The 16,681-nt window shown below is 34.3% G+C and overlaps 2 protein-coding genes across 3 annotated transcripts; both read left to right on the top strand.

Annotated features, from left to right (window-relative positions):
* The first annotated feature begins 8,761 nt into the window (after positions 1 to 8,761).
* LOC148191806 (putative disease resistance protein At1g62630) lies at positions 8,762 to 10,482 on the top strand. Its single transcript, XM_088099967.1, has 2 exons — positions 8,762 to 9,414; positions 9,688 to 10,482. Exons 1-2 carry the CDS (start codon positions 9,109 to 9,111, stop codon positions 10,480 to 10,482), a joined length of 1,101 nt encoding a protein of 366 aa, XP_087956093.1. The 5' UTR covers positions 8,762 to 9,108.
* Positions 10,483 to 11,829: 1,347 nt separating this feature from the next.
* On the top strand, positions 11,830 to 14,885 carry LOC148191805 (uncharacterized). Of its 2 annotated transcripts, XM_088100760.1 has the most exons (4): positions 11,830 to 12,283; positions 13,084 to 13,902; positions 14,387 to 14,443; positions 14,643 to 14,885. In XM_088100760.1, exons 1-3 carry the CDS (start codon positions 11,912 to 11,914, stop codon positions 14,399 to 14,401), a joined length of 1,206 nt encoding a protein of 401 aa, XP_087956886.1. In that variant the 5' UTR covers positions 11,830 to 11,911; the 3' UTR covers positions 14,402 to 14,443; positions 14,643 to 14,885. The 2 variants fall into 2 exon arrangements, 1 of the variants encoding a protein (XP_087956886.1); XR_015782664.1 differs by lacking the exons at positions 11,830 to 12,283; positions 13,084 to 13,902 and adding an exon at positions 14,221 to 14,299.
* The last annotated feature ends 1,796 nt before the right edge of the window (positions 14,886 to 16,681 follow it).

Raw genomic sequence — 16,681 nt, 5'->3', positions numbered from 1 at the left:
TGTACTCGTTTGTAATATTTGAAAAAGATCAGTGAAACTCCTTAAAAAGTTATAAGGAAGACTGTATATAGTTCTGGTTGAGTGAACTAATATAAAAATACGTTTTATTGCTTCCATTGTTTAAAATGTTTTAAAATGTGTTTCTAAAATGCTTTACTAAAAACACATACGTCTAACAACTATATCAAATCGTCTAACTCATAAAACAATTATTAAGCATTGTTTTACAAAAGATTTAAAACACTGTTCAATCCCATTATAGTATTTTCTTGCTTTTCAAGAAACAATTTCAAATATTTATATTTAAATGAAAGTAGTAACTAAAATTATATTTTATTTGTTAGACAATTCGACTACAACATTGACTCCAACTCCAATTGCACAAACATCATCTCTCAACAATCGAAATGAAAAGCACTACAAAAATATCATAATTCAATCATGAAATGGATCACCACCACGAAAATGAAAAAAATCACAGGTAATTAACATAATGTCAATATTCCAATTGACTTTAACAATCAATAAGTTAATAAATGGTGGGAACTTGGAGGAGGAGGAAGGCATACATGAAAATGGGAGGAGAGGAGAGAGTGAGCGCTATGAATGATTAACTTGAGCAGGATCTTGAAGCTTGGAGAACCAACATTTTTGTTGTTGTTGCTCTTGTTAGAAACTTGTCTCTTGCTTCTGCTCCCCCTTCGTATCCCTTTTCTTTTTCGTCAGTCGTGGTGGTAGTGATTAAGGAATGGTTAAGCGAAGGAATAAATCCTTAGGATTTGTTGTTGAAACGAGATCCCAAAATCAGAAAAATAACACGTTAAATTAGATATAATCCCTTAAAAAGAAGGATGGAAAGGATAAGAGAAAGAATCCTAAAACATGATATGATTTTTTATGCAACTACAACAAAGGATTGGATGCATTTCGATTTCAAAATGTGTACGAACACTCTTATTAGGAAATTAGAGAACAAATGTTGTTGGAAATTTGAAAAAAAAATTGGAATGTGAGAGACTATGCAGATATTACATATTATTAATTACTTTTAATTTTCTCATTAAATAATATTATCTATTTTTCTTATTTTTCCACCTACCTTAGGTAATACCCCATTCTTTTCACCTTCTCTCATGCAGTCAATAATAAGGATAGGGTGTTGTAATCAACAATGTGTGGTCCAATAGTGGCTAGCCATGCAACACCTAAATTCAGATTAGCACCAGAAACTATTAACAAATATATTGGAAGCTTGAGTGTATGTCCTTGTAGTTTAACTTGGATCTCCTTTATAACTCCTTCGGTAGACATAGCATTTCCATTCCCTACCATAACTTGAAGTGATGACATAGCCTCCACAGGAAGCTTTAGGCAATGAGCAATCAGTGGTTGTAAGAAGTTATCTGTGTTGGGAATCCAAGTGTGAGTTTAAGTCCCACATTGGAGAGAAATGAGAAAGTAGAGTGGTTTATAAGTGGGAAGACACATTAACTCATTGCCTTAAGGTTTTGGATGAAGAGTGGTGTCAACTACTTATAAGGTTGGACTCACATCTCATTGCTCATTGACTTCCCCATCAAAAACCTCCCCCTTGATACTCCTAACAGTGGTATCAGAGCCGATGGTTGGTGTTGGTGACCAAGGCTGGTTAGTATTCCGCTGCTATTGTCATTAGAATAGTGTTGGTAAAATTTTGAGTATGCTCTGTGGTTGCGGTTTAATCCGATCTTCCGCATCATAAAAGAGTTATTACTGGAAACGTTTGGTAGTGTGAAAGTGCTGTCTGGGAAAGTTCTGGCTAGGAAAGACTTGGTACTTAAGAGTGTCCGTTTGTGACCCACCTCTCTTTCCTGGGAACTTCTTGGTGCTTTACTTCACGGTCTACCTGTGTTGTTCCAGTAGACAATACTATTCATAGTGAGAAGTGCATAAGCCGGTTCTTAAAAATCATGACAACAAAATACGAGATACAAAGGTTCAAAGGCAACAATTTTGCGTTGTGGAAATTGAAGATGAAGGCAATTTTGAGAAAGGACAATTGCATAGCTGCAATTGAAGGAAAACCCGCAGAAATGACGGAGCAGAAGTGGAAAGAAATTGACAATAATGCCATCGCGAATTTGCACCTATCAATGGCAGATTCAGTGTTATCCAGTGTGGCGGAAAAAGAAACAGCAAAGGAGATTTGGGATGCCCTCATAAAATTATATGAGGTGAAGTCTCTCCACACAAGAATATTCGTGAAGAGGAAACTCTACACTCTCCGGATGAGTGAGTCCACAACGGTGACGGACCACATCAACCATCTGAATACTTTGTTTGCCCAACTATCAGCGGCTGATTTCAACATAGTTGAAAATGAACGCGCGGAGCTTCTACTGCAGAGTTTACCCGACTCTTATGATCAACTCATCATGAATATTACAAATAATAATATTGAAGGTAGTCTACACTTTGAGGATGTTGCGGGAGCAATTCTTGAAGAAGAATCCAGGCGAAGGAACAAAGAAGACATGTTGGAAAGTTCAAAGCAAACACAAGCTTTGGTGATGATGAGAGGAAAATCAACGAAATATGGGTCTAGTGGGAGTCAGTCCCATGATATATCTCAAAGTAAGAAGCATATCAAATGCTACAATTGTGGTAAGAGGGGGCATGTCAAGAAAGAATGTTGGCACGGGAAGAGTGGAAGAAAGAACTCTGAGGCATCAACCTCACAAGGTTGTATGGCAAATACCTCAGAGGATGAAGATATTCTGTGAGAAAGAAGGGAGGTCTGGTAAGTCATAAAAACTCAGAAGATCATGGCATATGCTTATGGGAGATACGTTGCAAAAGGCTAATGTAATGGTTACATCGACAAGTCAAGAAGAAGCGGTGTTGACGTGACATCGTACTTGGACAAATGTCAGAGTGAAGTTTGCAAGGCAGAACGTAATCTGTACCCGGGCTTAAACATAGATCGAGGTTTACTAGTTTGACTACCAGAAAAGAAAACACAAGAAGACTTGGTTCATTCTGATGTAAGGGAATCACCAGAGTTATTCCTAGGAGAAGCAAAGTTTATTCCAGGAGTTTGAGTGTATTACATCAAGAGGAAGTCAAATGTGTTGTTACCAGTTCAAGGAAACTAAAGCACAAGCTTGAAATTGGGGAAAGAATTAAGTGCTTGCATATGCTAACAATGTGAAGGGGTATTGCCTGTGAGTTTCACCGTTCACAAGGTTATTGTTAAGCAGGAATAAAATGATGCTCCAATCAGAAGGCTTTGAATAACAAGAAAACTTGGTTTGTAGGTTGAACAATGGCTAGGGAGTTTGATATGAAGGACTTGTAACCGAAAAACAAGATTTTAGGGATGCAAATACACCGAGACAGAAAAAGATAGGAAGATTTGGCTTTCTCAGAAGTAAAACTTACTGAAAGTCTTGCGGCGCTTCAACATGCAAGAGTGCAAGCCAATTTTACCCCATCTCCTATCAATCATCCTCAAGTATAAGTCCTAACAGATACCACTGTTGGGTATCAGTCATACAGCACAAGCACACACAACTTAAATAGAGAAAAGAAAAGACTGATAATAGGCAAAAAGGAAATTTTATACTAATGAAAGAAATTTACAGCAACTCTCTCTTTCACTAAAGAACTTCTCAAAATTATGAGAATACAAGAAAGGAGAGAACAAATGAGAGAATGGGATGTGTTACAAAGGGGGCAAGGGGTTTCTTTTATAACCACCATGCCATACCACTTTAGAAGTTCCCACCAATGTGGGACTTCATTCTTCACAATCTCCCACTTGAAGATTTTGATGAAACTAATCAAATCTTCACACCATTTTTGCCTTCATGTTGCTCATTAAACTTTCAGTAGAATCGAATTTACGTAAACCTGCCAATAACCTTTGACACCTAATTCTGATTCTCCGAAACACAATGCAACACCCGATCAATATTTCACTGCTCTCCACCAAAACCTGCTACGAACCTACTAACCACTCCCACTGCTTGTGCAATGTCTGGGTCTTGTACACATCATAGCAATTACAAGGCTGTCCACCACTGATGCATACGATACTCGAGACTTCTCCATCCTCTCCGCTTCATTGCTAGGACTCATACTTGAGGATGATTGATAGGAGATTGGGTAAAACTGGCTTGCACTCTTGCATGTTGAAGCGCCGCAAGACTTTCAGTAAGTTTTACTTCTGAGAAAGCCAAATCTTCCTATCTTTTTCTGTCTCGGTGAATTTGCATCCCTAAAATCTTGTTTGTCGGTTCCAAGTCCTTCATATCAAACTCCCTAGCCATTGTTCAACCTACAAACCAAGTTTTCTTGTTCTTCAAAGCCTTCTGGTTGGAGCATCATTTTATTCCTGCTTAACAATAACCTTGTGAACGGTGAAACTCACAGGCAATACCCCTTCACATTGTTAGCATATCCAAGCACTTAATTCTTTCCCCAGTTTCAAGCTTGTGCTTTAGTTTCCTTGAACTGGTAACAACACATTTGACTTCCTCTTGATGTAATACACTCAAACTCCTGGAATAAACTTTGCTTCTCCTAGGAATAACTCCGGTGATTCCCTTACATCAGAATGAACCAAGTCTTCTTGTGTTTTCTTTTCTGGTAGTCAAACTAGTAAACCTCGATCTATGTTTAAGCCCGGGTACAGATTACGTTCTGCCTTGCAAACTTCACTCTGACATTTGTCCAAGTACGATGTCACGTCAACACCGCTTCTTCTTGACTTGTCGATGTAACCATTGCATTAGCCTTTTGCAACGTATCTCCCATAAGCATATGCCATGATCTTCTGAGCTTTTATGACTTACCAGACCTCCCTTCTTTCTCACAGAATATCTTCATCCTCTAAGGTATTTGCCATACAACCTTGTGAGGTTGATGCCTCAGAGTTCTTTCTTCCACTCTTCCCGTGCCAACATTCTTTCTTAACATGCCCCCTCTTACCACAATTATAGCATTTGAGATGCTTCTTACTTTGAGATATATCATGGGACTGACTCCCACTAGACCCATATTTCGTTGATTTTCCTCTCATCATCACCAAAGCTTGTGTTTGCTTTGAACTTTCCAGCATGTCTTCTTTGTTCCTTCGCCTGGATTCTTCTTCAAGAATTGCTCCGGCAACATCCTCAAAGTGTAGACTACCTTCAATATTATTATTCATAATATTCATGATGAGTTGATCATACAAGTCGGGTAAACTCTGCAGTAGAAGCTCCGCGCGTTCATTTTCAACTATGTTGAAATCAGCCGCTGATAGTTGGGCAAACAAAGTGTTCAAATGGTTGATGTGGTCCGTCACCGTTGTGGACTCACTCATTCGGAGAGTGTAGAGTTTCCTCTTCACGAATATTCTTGTGTGGAGAGACTTCACCTCATATAATTTTATGAGGGCATCCCAAATCTCCCTTGCTGTTTCTTTTTCCGCCACACTAGATAACACTGAATTTGCCATTGATAGGTGCAAATTCGCGATGGCGTTATTGTCAATTTCTTTCCACTTCTGCTCCGTCATTTCTGCGGGTTTTCCTTCAATTGCAGCTATGCAATTGTCCTTTCTCAAAATTGCCTTCATCTTCAATTTCCACAACGCAAAATTGTTGCCGTTGAACCTCTCTATCTCGTATTTTGTTGTCATGGTTTTTAAGAACCGGCTTATGCACTTCTCACTATGAATAGTATTGTCTACTGGAACAACACAGGTAGACCGTGAAGTAAAGCACCAAGAAGTTCCCAGGAAAGAGAAGTGGGTCACAAACGGACACTCTTAAGTACCAAGTCTTTCCTAGCCAGAACTTTCCCAGACAGCACTTTCACACTACCAAACGTTTCTAGTAATAACTCTTTTCTGATGCGAAAGATCGGATTAAACCGCAACCACAGAGCATACTCAGAATTTTACCAACACTATTCTAATGACAATAGCAGCGGAATACATAGCTCTGATACCATTCCCAACAATCTGAACTACCACTATCCAGGAGTATCTGGATTGTCATTCCTTGCAATGAACCCGTGAATCGCATCGTTCCCACACCAGCAGCACCCTTCAAAGCGTTAAGGGAAAGATGATGTTCTAGATTTTGTCCTAAATCAGGAATCTTTGCAGCTGTATTGTCCTCCTCTTCATATGTACCTTGGATAAAAGAATATTGACGATTAGGAAAGCAGTGAGTGGCTGTGAACCGTTCATCACATGTGTAACATAAGCCTTTTTCTCTACGGGACTGCATTTCAGCAGGTGAAAGTCTTTTGACATTATGGGTTCTAATGGTTTGGGAAGACAGGCGTTGGTTTAGGGTAGGGAGAAGTGGTTGTTGTGGTGGATTGGTGTAGGATTGGTTATTGGAAGGTGGTGTGGTTTGGTTGGAGTGTCTGGAAGTGTTGATGGGGTATTGTCTAGGTTTGAAGGTGTATTTCTCTTCAAATCGGGCTAATGAAATGGCTTTGAGGATTGTGTTTGGGGCTTGAGCTATGACTTCTCTACGGATGTCTGGTTTCAACCCACTAATGAAACAATCAAGAAGGGTCTCATTGCTTACACCATAAATACGGTTAGCTAGAGCTGTAAACTGCACATAGTAGTCATTTACAGATGCAGTTTGTGTGAGTTTAAATAAGGTGGATCTAGGTGATTCAAAGGGGGAAAGATCAAATTCAAGCTCTAAAGATCGAACTAAGGTATTCTAGGACACAATGGGGTTATTGCGTTACATCATTTGGTACCAAGGAACAACCTCTTTCTCGAAATGAATGGATGCTATGGTTAAACTGCGTTCATCAGGAGTAGCATAATACTCGAAGAACTGCTCGCTTTGAAAATCCATTGTAAAACGTCCGAGCCACTGAAACGGGGAAAATCAATCTTGACATTTCTCACCTGAAATGGGTCGTGGGTATGTCGAGAGTTCGTACCACCATGGGACATGTTCTCCTTCAAATCTTCAATGGAGAGGTCTGCCATCTCTACAGCATGCTCCCTTTCACGTTTCTGCATGAGGTCCAATATTTGCTTGAGATCATTTGAAGAGGATGTGTCGGCCATGTGGAATGAAAGTACCAATGTAACATAAAGGAAATCAATGCAACAGTAACGCACAGAAAATGAGCACCGAAATCGAAAGAATCAAAACCCACCAACTAAGGGTCGGTCTTGCCTTTTAATTGAAAGGAAATACAGAGTACAACGTGCTCTCTGTCAAGTATTCAGCAAAAGAAGAAATTACATCCAGAGAAAGAAAAAGAGAATTCAATCATTTGCCTTCCCTCCCAGAGGCCCACTACATTCCCCTTTTGTATCCCTTATTTCCCCATTGAAAATCCTTCAACCGTGTGCTCACTTTTCTCTCCCTCACGTGCTGTGGTCTGCCATTATTTCCTGCAGTAGGTGCCAGGTGTCCTGAGTCTCCAACTAACTCATCCTTTCCCCTTATTTCTTCTGCCCATTCAGTCTCAACGTTCTTCTCACACGTTACAAGGACAACATTCATCATTTATTTCTTAAAAGTTTCTAATGGAAGACACAACCCGAGCTTGAAAAAATTGTATCATAAATATAGTCGAAGGGAGAGTCATCTTTATAGTCCATAGAGATTGATTCTTCAATAAGACAAGGGTCAACAATAATATAGTTTTCAAACCCATAATAGCTTAATGTCTAGGCATGACAAAAGGGTTTAGAGGTTTTTGGTGGATGTACAAATACAAGTTTCTCTAACTACATCTAGTTTCACCCAAGGATATAGAGTGCGGTAATCTATGGAGAAGAAAGTAAGAAAGGGAGTAACAATGTGAAATAATCTAAAATAAATCTTGAGGCTAAGATTAGGGAGTTGTGTTAGGTCAGTTTTTTATCACTTTAGTCCACTACCATACGCCCAAGACAAGGATGAATTTGAATTGTTATCCAAATACTACCATCACGGATAATATTGTCTAGATAATTATACCCTCTTTAATAACAAATCATGATAATTAATATAAGCTATATATATTAACCTAGACCGTTAACTATACCTCATTCACACCATCACTTTGGGAAAGAAACAATCACGATGTAATTAGGAGTGGAAAAATAGGAGGAAGACCCCGTAGTTATATTTAAATGAATATAAATAATTGCCTCTCCATCCATCATGGAGAGGACTTACACAAGGAATATTCTACATAAAGATCTTGGTACTTCATCACTAATACAAGGACTTACACATGGAATACTTCAGCTAAAGATCTTTATACTTCATTACTAAAACAAGAAGTTTCCATAACCCTTATATTTTATGAGTTTTGTATCCTAAAACTTTAAGTTAAGCTTGGAAACTTACTAAGAATAAGTTCGAAGATTTTAAGATAATTTCACAACCTAATTGAGAAACCTATTTAAATATTTGAAACGTTTCTACATCGCCTATTTTAAACATCTTTAGTTCTCTAATGCGAATCTTATCATCAAACCTATAAATGAAATTATTCCTTCAATTTCTTTTCATTGTAAGGTTACTTGTTAATTAATAAAAAATCGTTTTCTTCGTTCTATTCTGTTACTTTCTATAATCTTAATTTTGTAAGTCCTCATTTTTATTTTATTATTATGATTTGCTAGTATTTTTCCTATTTGCATGTATTTCATCAACATTTTCATAATCATGAAAGATATATTTCCAAAAGTTTACAGTTCAATCAAATTTGGATGTGATGAAAATGAAAATCTAAATCTAATTTCTTTTGTAGGAGATTATATCAAATTTGAGTGAGAGAGATATACAAGAGTTATGTCTTGGCTCAAGGTGCATTCCAAACTCCAACTTCGGTCTCTTAGAATCTCTAACTCTGGATGATTGCCAGCTTTTAGCAGATGTACTCCTACCGTTCAATTTACTTCCTTTCTTAACTAATTTGAAGGAGTTGGAAGTTAGAAACTGTGATTCTGTCAAAATCATCTTTGATGTCAAATATACAACACAAGACAGAGAAGTGACCTCTGTGGGACCAACCCTTCCTTTTTCTTTGAAGATATTGACTTTAATCAATCTGTCAAAACTAAAGAATGTTTGGAATGAAGATCCTCAAGTAATTCTAAGCATGCACCATTTACAAAAAGTTTGTGTTAAGGAATGTGAAGTCCTTACAAGTGTGTTTCCACCATCAAAAGACAAATATCTTGTGAAACTTAAATATCTAGAAGTGAAAGACTGTAAAAGATTGATGACTATTTTTGCAGAGGATAATATAGATCCAAGAACAAAGCTAGAGCTTACATGTCCCTTTGTGAGATCATTGGAACTTCAGGGTTTGTCCAGCTTCAAGTATTTTTACTACAACTCACTGTATTGTGAAATTTTTACAGATCTAGAATCACATACCATGAATCAAGTCGGAACTGAAAAGGTATGTACGACTATTTTATCACTTCCCCTTCAACTAAAAATTAAATATGGAATCATCAGTTTCTTTAATTGTTTGTCATTGTTCGTAGTACGAATTACTGTGAAAACTAAAATCTTAAACTTTCACGTACGATGCCATATCGTGGTTAATTGTCACCAACTATAACTTATTACGAATCTCGCATCATGAAAGGCTATTTATGTCAATGTCTACAAAAGAGATGGATCTCTAGTTATCAAAATAATTACACTCTTTTTCTTGTGTTTTTCTCAGTTATTCAAGTGTTTGTCATTGGGGGAAAGTGGAGTAGATATGATTTTGCAAGGAGAATTTAAGAGAAACATCCTACACAACATAAAAGCACTTACTCTCTGCTTGGGTTCGGATGTATTTCGATATAAAATTCTAGAACAGGTTCCTAATATAGAGAAACTTGTGGTGTGTGATGGCTCCTTCAAGAAGATGTTCTGTCGTGAAAGTCCTGATAATGTGTTACAGCAGCTGAAAGTATTACAGTTGGAGTCCCTTGGAGAGCTGGTTTCCATTGGGCTAGAGAACTCTTGGACTGATTCCTTTGTCAGAAACTTAGAAACCTTTGAAGTCATTAGATGTTCAAGTTTAAAAAACTTAGTAGCATGCACAGTTTCTTTCTCCAATCTGACATATTTGAAAGTATATGATTGCGATAGCTTATCATATTTGTTGACATCCTCAACATCCAAGCGTTTGGGTCAACTCAAAAGAATGGACATAGAATGGTGTAATTCAATTGAAGAGATAGTGTGTAAGGAAGATGGGGAGGAATCTGAGGATGAGATAATATTTCCGCAACTCAGTTGTTTGAATCTTATAAGGTTATCAAAGCTCAAAAGGTTCTACAGAGGGAGTTTAGGTTTTCCATCTTTGGAGGAACTGTCAGTAATATATTGCCATGAGATGATAACTTTGTGTGTGGGTACTATAATAGCAGGCAAGTTGTTCCAAGTTAAACTTGAAGAGGTTATTCAAGTGGAAATTGATCTCAACTTTACTATGAGGAAGAAATATCTGAGAGAGGTACGTGTTTAATATTTTTAATTTAACATTTAAAATACATGTCTGATTATTGGTCAATATTGATATTTTAAGAGTTTGACTTTATGGCTTTTTTCTTTGTCAAACTTATTAGTAATGAAAACAAAAATAAAATACAATATTTTTTCCAGTTAAAATTTTTACTGAGAAGTTTTTCCAAATAAACTCTGCTAACTCCCAAATTCAAACTATGTAGTATGTTAAATGATTTTTATTTTCACAAATAAGGTAAAAAATTACTAAATAAGGCTTTCATAATTGTCATGTTATTAAATTGTTTTATAGAGGGATTATTATGGTTTTAAAAATATTAACACCGACAATCCAATCAGATATTTACACACATATATATTAATAAATGATACTTTTATATTTTTGTAATTTGTCACCTTTATTTTATTTAGAAATATACTTTACTTTATTAGAACTCTAACAAAAATTATAAAGACAGCTATACAACATAAAAATAAAAAAATTAAATAATTTTTAATTATAGGAAAGTTATTTATTTATCCTAAATCATGTTAAACAAAATATATTGTATCTTACAAATTTCCCAATAGTTTTATATAAAATGCACCAAAAATACATTGAAAAAGAAAATCATTTATATGTTAACAAAATGTAAATTATCTATTATTCAATCATAATTATGTTCAAATAAATTACTTTAAAAATCATATTTAACAAAAACTATGATAAACTGATGGTTTAAACATTGTCCCAATAACCCATACAAATTAAATTAAATTTAACTTAATTAACGTATTCATAGTAAATGGTAAGTTTATTAATTAAAATAACTTATAAATATAAATAAATAGAACAGAATCAGATATTTTGTATATGCCATTTCAACATTAATTTAGTATCTTTACTAATAAAGGATGTTTTTAATTAATTTTAAATTTTTATTTATTAATAAATTGTTTTGCTTATATTTATTTTATTTTTAATTGCTATACATTTGTCATAAGGAATATTTCTTATTAAACTCTATATTTTAACATATTTATACACAAATTTAGGATAATGTAAAAACAACACATTTTTAAACATATGTATGATATTTAAATTAAAGTAATTAATAGAGATAAAATGAATCATCCGTAATCCAAATAAATAAATAAAAATGATAAAAATAAAATAAATATACTATAATCAATATTATAGGCTTTTAAGGATAACCTAGAAATTATAAAATAAAAACTATATATAAAATATGAAAGTTGACCGTAGAAACAATTTTCATTGTAAAGTCTGAATTCTTGATAATCCTTGTACAACATTAATTTCATATTTTCATATTTTCATTTACATGTGCTGATTTGGAAAGATGGGAGGAAGTCTTGAATTGAGAGATAGGGCAGACCTACAAGAGATATGGTGTCTCTCACTGCAGATACCCCTCTGTTTCACTTATATGAAAACGTTGATTGTGAATAAATGCAAAATTTCATCAGATGCACTGTTATCTTTCACTTTACTTCCTTTATTATCTAAATTGGAAACATTGGAAGTTCAAAACTGTGATTCTGTGAAAACCATATTTGATATCAAATGTACAACAAAAGACACATCAATTACCTTTCTTCTGAAGAAATTGGTTTTACAGAAGCTGCCAAATCTGGAAACCGTTTGTAGTGAAGTTACAGAAGCTAATCCAGCTCATCGAGAAGGAACAAATCCTATAATTACGTTCCCCTGTGTGTCGTCGTTGACACTATTGGATTTGCCCAACTTCAAGCATAATACTATATATGGCATTCATGATGATGCACCACCAACATTTGAGGTTTGCGCTTCTTCTTTTTTCAATAACATATACATTCTCACACATATGCTTTGTATCAAATATATATAATGCATTAAATGTGCTTGAATCTTTGTAAACAATCTCCTACCAACCATCGAAATATTTCTCATTGTTTTCTTCCTATAGAAACCACTATTCATCTCATTTATCAAACTTTTCTTCTCAAAATTAATTATAAATATCAAAATGGTTGCCGCTTTATGAGCAGCTACTTCGTCTGGCTAGTTCATCCTTTTTTCTCTTTTAAATGCTCTTGTTCACACATTTTTTATTTTATCTTGAAATGTTTCAGTTTTCCACTAATTGTTTGGTATTTTGTGTTACTATTTTAAGGTTGTGAAAGGAATAGTTGATGGGATAAAGAAAATGTAGAGATAATTGAATATAAAGAAAATGTGGAGATAATGGAATGTGAAAATAGTAGTTGAAAGAAAGTGGTGTAGTTGTCTTTATAGTAGATGTTAGCTTCATTCAAATGGTAGAGTATATGGGTATTTATAAACTCATAGATTATTATAGAATATGCTAGTTATGTGAAATGTCCTAGATTTTTATCTATGTAGAATATTTTTTATTTTTCTTCTTATCTTAGATTTTTCTATAATATTCTAAAACTTATATTACATCTCAGTTCTTCTATCCTAGGAATTTCTGCATTCTTCTAGAATTTGCATTACATTTTAATATTTTGGCATGAAAGTTCACAATTTCAATTTTACAGAGTTGAATTTATGACTGTACAAACCTGCTTTTACATGGTTATTGGTTTCTCGTTGCAGCTAATTATACCCAACTTAGAGCATCTGACAGTGGGTAAAAATGAATTAAAGATGATTGTGGACGGAGAATTTCAGAGAAATCTTTTAGACAAGTTAAAAGTTCTCGGTCTGTGTTTTGATATTGAGTGTGATGAATTTCCGGATTATGGATTTCTACAACAGTTGCCAAATGTAAAGAAGCTTGTGGTGTGTAGTAGTTCATTCAAAGTGATTTTCTTCGATCAAAGACCAAATAATTGTGAACTTCTATCACAGCTGAAAGAATTACGGTTGGAGTCCCTAGAAGAGCTAGTTTCCATTGGGTTAGAGAACTCGTGGACCGATGCCTTTGTCAGAAAACTAGAAACTTTTGAGGTCATCAGCTGTTCCAGTTTGGAAAACTTGGTAGCATGCACAGTATCTTTCTCAAATCTGATATGTTTAAAGGTAGAAAGTTGTGATAGTTTGTCATATATGTTTACATCCTCAACTGCCAAAAGTTTGGGTCAACTTCAAAGAATGGAGATAAACAACTGTAAATCAATTGTAGAAATCGTATCTACAGAAAGGGAGGAAACAGATGAGAATGAGATAATATTTGAGCGGCTTCAGGTTTTGGATCTTAGAGGATTAAAAGAACTGACGTGCTTTTGCGCTGGCAACTTCACTTTAAGTTTTCCATCTTTAGAGGAAGTCCATGTCATCGAGTGCAGCTCCATGAAAACTTTTAGTGCAGTCACCAAAATAGATAATCCGACAAGGTGGTACTATTCAGAATATGCGAGACCCCGAAAGGAAACTGATCTTAATTCTGCCCTGCACAGAAATTTTGAAGAAGAGGTATGCATACTTTTGTCTTAATATTTGTTCCATAGAATTAGGTGTATGCTAATTTGTAACATTCTTTTTAATTTCCTTTTATCAAGTGGTATGATTCATCATTTTCATTAAAAAATACTCTACATTTTCTTACCTACAATTTATAAGTAGCTAGGTTATTCTCTTTTTTTCAATGGAAAAATTTAATTCAACTAATTCTCGAAGGGGAATTCAGTAACAAAGTCATAAACAAGGCTAGTTATTCGTGCTCTGAATTGATAACATTATTTTTAGCGTAATGTTTTCTTGAGCTGCATCGTGTTTAAGATTAACTTCTATGCGTTCTTTTGTTTTAAATAGGCTCTCGATGCCTCTAGAAATAGTTCAGATTCAGATGCCGATGGAGATAGTGACCACGGTACATCAATATTAACTAATGCTACTAAAATTTGGTAACTTTTTTTCTATGATGAGTGATACTATCATTTGCTCTATGTACGTGCAGGTGATGATTAATTAGAAGCAGTTTTTCACAGCATAACATATGGTTACGTAAGATTTGGTAAGTAATTTTGTATCAGTGTCATTTTATGTTTTATTGATATCTATTTAAGGGGATATTTCTTTGTTAATTTTTATTTATGAAACTATTGTACAGCATGATATTCGCTACAATACTACTTTTACTTCTTCTATAGTTTAATTTATAACTTTTTTAAATGGCTTTTATGAAAGTATAATTGCTTTTATAATTCGTCTAGGTTGAGCCCCTGTTGCTGTCTCCAATATTGCATAAATTAAGAGGAGATTGATGAAGACATAAAGAATGGATGAAGATGAATGTGTCCCGATTTTATTACGTGTGATTGTGTTTACAAAAATGAAAAAAAAAATGTTGTTCTACCCAGTCGAAGATGAATGTGTCCCTATTTTATTAGGTGTGGTTGTGTTTTCAAAAAAAAAAAAACAACAGTTGAAGATGAAATACATTATTATTTGTATTATGTAATGTGTGAGATTAAAAATGATGAACAGTCATGAATATTCATTAAAGGTGAAGTGATGAACTGTGTCACTAAATATTGACTGTATTTGCATGTGCTTATGCTGATTAAAAAAAAATGTATGCTTGTATTCATTTGCTCTTAATTTTACCTTCATGTGATCATAATGATTCGCTAGTACTCAACTTTTATCATGGTTCACTTTTGAGTCTTCTGTTGTCACATAGGTAATGTACATGCGTATTTGTTTATAAAAGAAAGTTGATGAAGGCATGAAGATTTTTGAGAAAATGTCTCATACAACATTTTAATAGAAGCTCTGTGCAGGAATAAAACTGTAGAAAGGTTTATTTTGTTGATGGAAGACATGAAGTAATAAACTACTTAAAAAAAGTAATTTCAATTTAAATATAGATTATAATTAATTCATGTTTAAAACATCCACATGCATTTTTAACGAATAGTTTTATGAAGTTGGTGAACTATAAAAACTCAAGGTTGTCAGGTTCCTTTCAAATTTCAGGTTGTTTTTAGTACTTTGAACCCATTTTGAAAACAGCAAAGCCGAAATAAGAAGCATACATTGAAAAATACAGCATTTATAAATAAAAATATTTAATTTGTAATTTCAAGTTTATCTTTGTCTTGGATAATTGGTTTAGCTGAATTGAGAATTTTACTAATAGTCATTTATGAATAGTTAACAGGTATGTTAGCATGCATTAATAGATTATATTGCCTTACTCTTTACAAATATACGGTATTAATTGATTAATAAGTTTAACTGACTAAAAATATACAGCATTGATGATTAATCAATGTGTTTGGTTACCACAAATCCTATAAACCCTATAAAGCTCTTAAGAACATATTAATAATTGAACTGGTTTTCTGTACTCAAGCTTTAACTCTTCGCTTGAATGCAATAAACTTATTTTTAATCTTTAATTTAACAATTCGCTTGAAGATAAAATCTCAGATGTGTCTGACATTATTCTCTCTCTTATATATATATATATATATATATATATATTAATCTGTATATCGACTCATTTTTTTTAAGATTATAATTAAAAAAATTGACCCATACAAAGATGGATATTACTTAGAATTTTTTGGATGTTTCAAGTGTGAGCAGCAGTAACCTGTAAACGAGGGTAATGTTGAGTAAGGGAAAGAGAATGCAAGGGTGAGGCAGACGCGTATAAAGGAGAAAAGAAATGGAAAATGGTTGATGGTGATCAATCAGAGGTTTCTTATTCTTAGTTTGTCTCACACTCAAGGTAATATTTTTAAACTACCACTTATCCATGGATCCATTGCTCAAATGATACTGTTTTTAGCTGAATTATAGTGCCGGTTAGTGTAAAATTTAGTTAATATGAAATAATTAATCATCATTTTATCATTTCCATAACAATTAGTTCTCAGATTTTTTAAAATATCAATTTAACAAATCATACAGTTACAATTAACCCAACATTACATTCACGAATCAAGAACCACAAGCAAGAACAAGATCATTACACATACAGTACATATGCAAACAAATTAGCTCGCCATACCTGGTTTGGCTTTCCTCCACCACTAATGTTAACTATGCTAGGTTCTCTTTTTCACTGAACTACCCCTTCTTCGATCTGACACCCCTCAAGTCACACACTAGAAACACACCACACCTTACAACTAAGCCAACTTATTTTGGTTGATAATATAGCCATTTAACATCCTTTAAATTTTTTCTTATTTTCTTATTCCACCTTTTTAATGCAACGAATAATATTTCTTGTCATGTA

Source organism: Vigna umbellata, chromosome 10 (genome assembly GCF_029865625.1).
Source record: "Vigna umbellata cultivar VRB3 chromosome 10, Vumbellata_1.0, whole genome shotgun sequence".
Classification (NCBI taxonomy): domain Eukaryota; kingdom Viridiplantae; phylum Streptophyta; class Magnoliopsida; order Fabales; family Fabaceae; genus Vigna; species Vigna umbellata.
The sequence above is the reverse complement of the archived record's forward strand: the minus strand, read 5'-3'. Positions and strand labels throughout refer to the sequence as shown.

Bases quoted from the DNA above. Each gene is read 5' to 3' on its own strand.
- LOC148191806 (XM_088099967.1), top strand. From the start codon at position 9,109: ATGCACCATTTACAAAAAGTTTGTGTTAAGGAATGTGAAGTCCTTACA. The intron at 9,415-9,687 runs GTATGTACGACT...TGTTTTTCTCAG, and splicing joins ATCAAGTCGGAACTGAAAAG to TTATTCAAGTGTTTGTCATT.
- LOC148191805 (XM_088100760.1), top strand. From the start codon at position 11,912: ATGAAAACGTTGATTGTGAATAAATGCAAAATTTCATCAGATGCACTG. The intron at 12,284-13,083 runs GTTTGCGCTTCT...TTCTCGTTGCAG, and splicing joins ATGCACCACCAACATTTGAG to CTAATTATACCCAACTTAGA.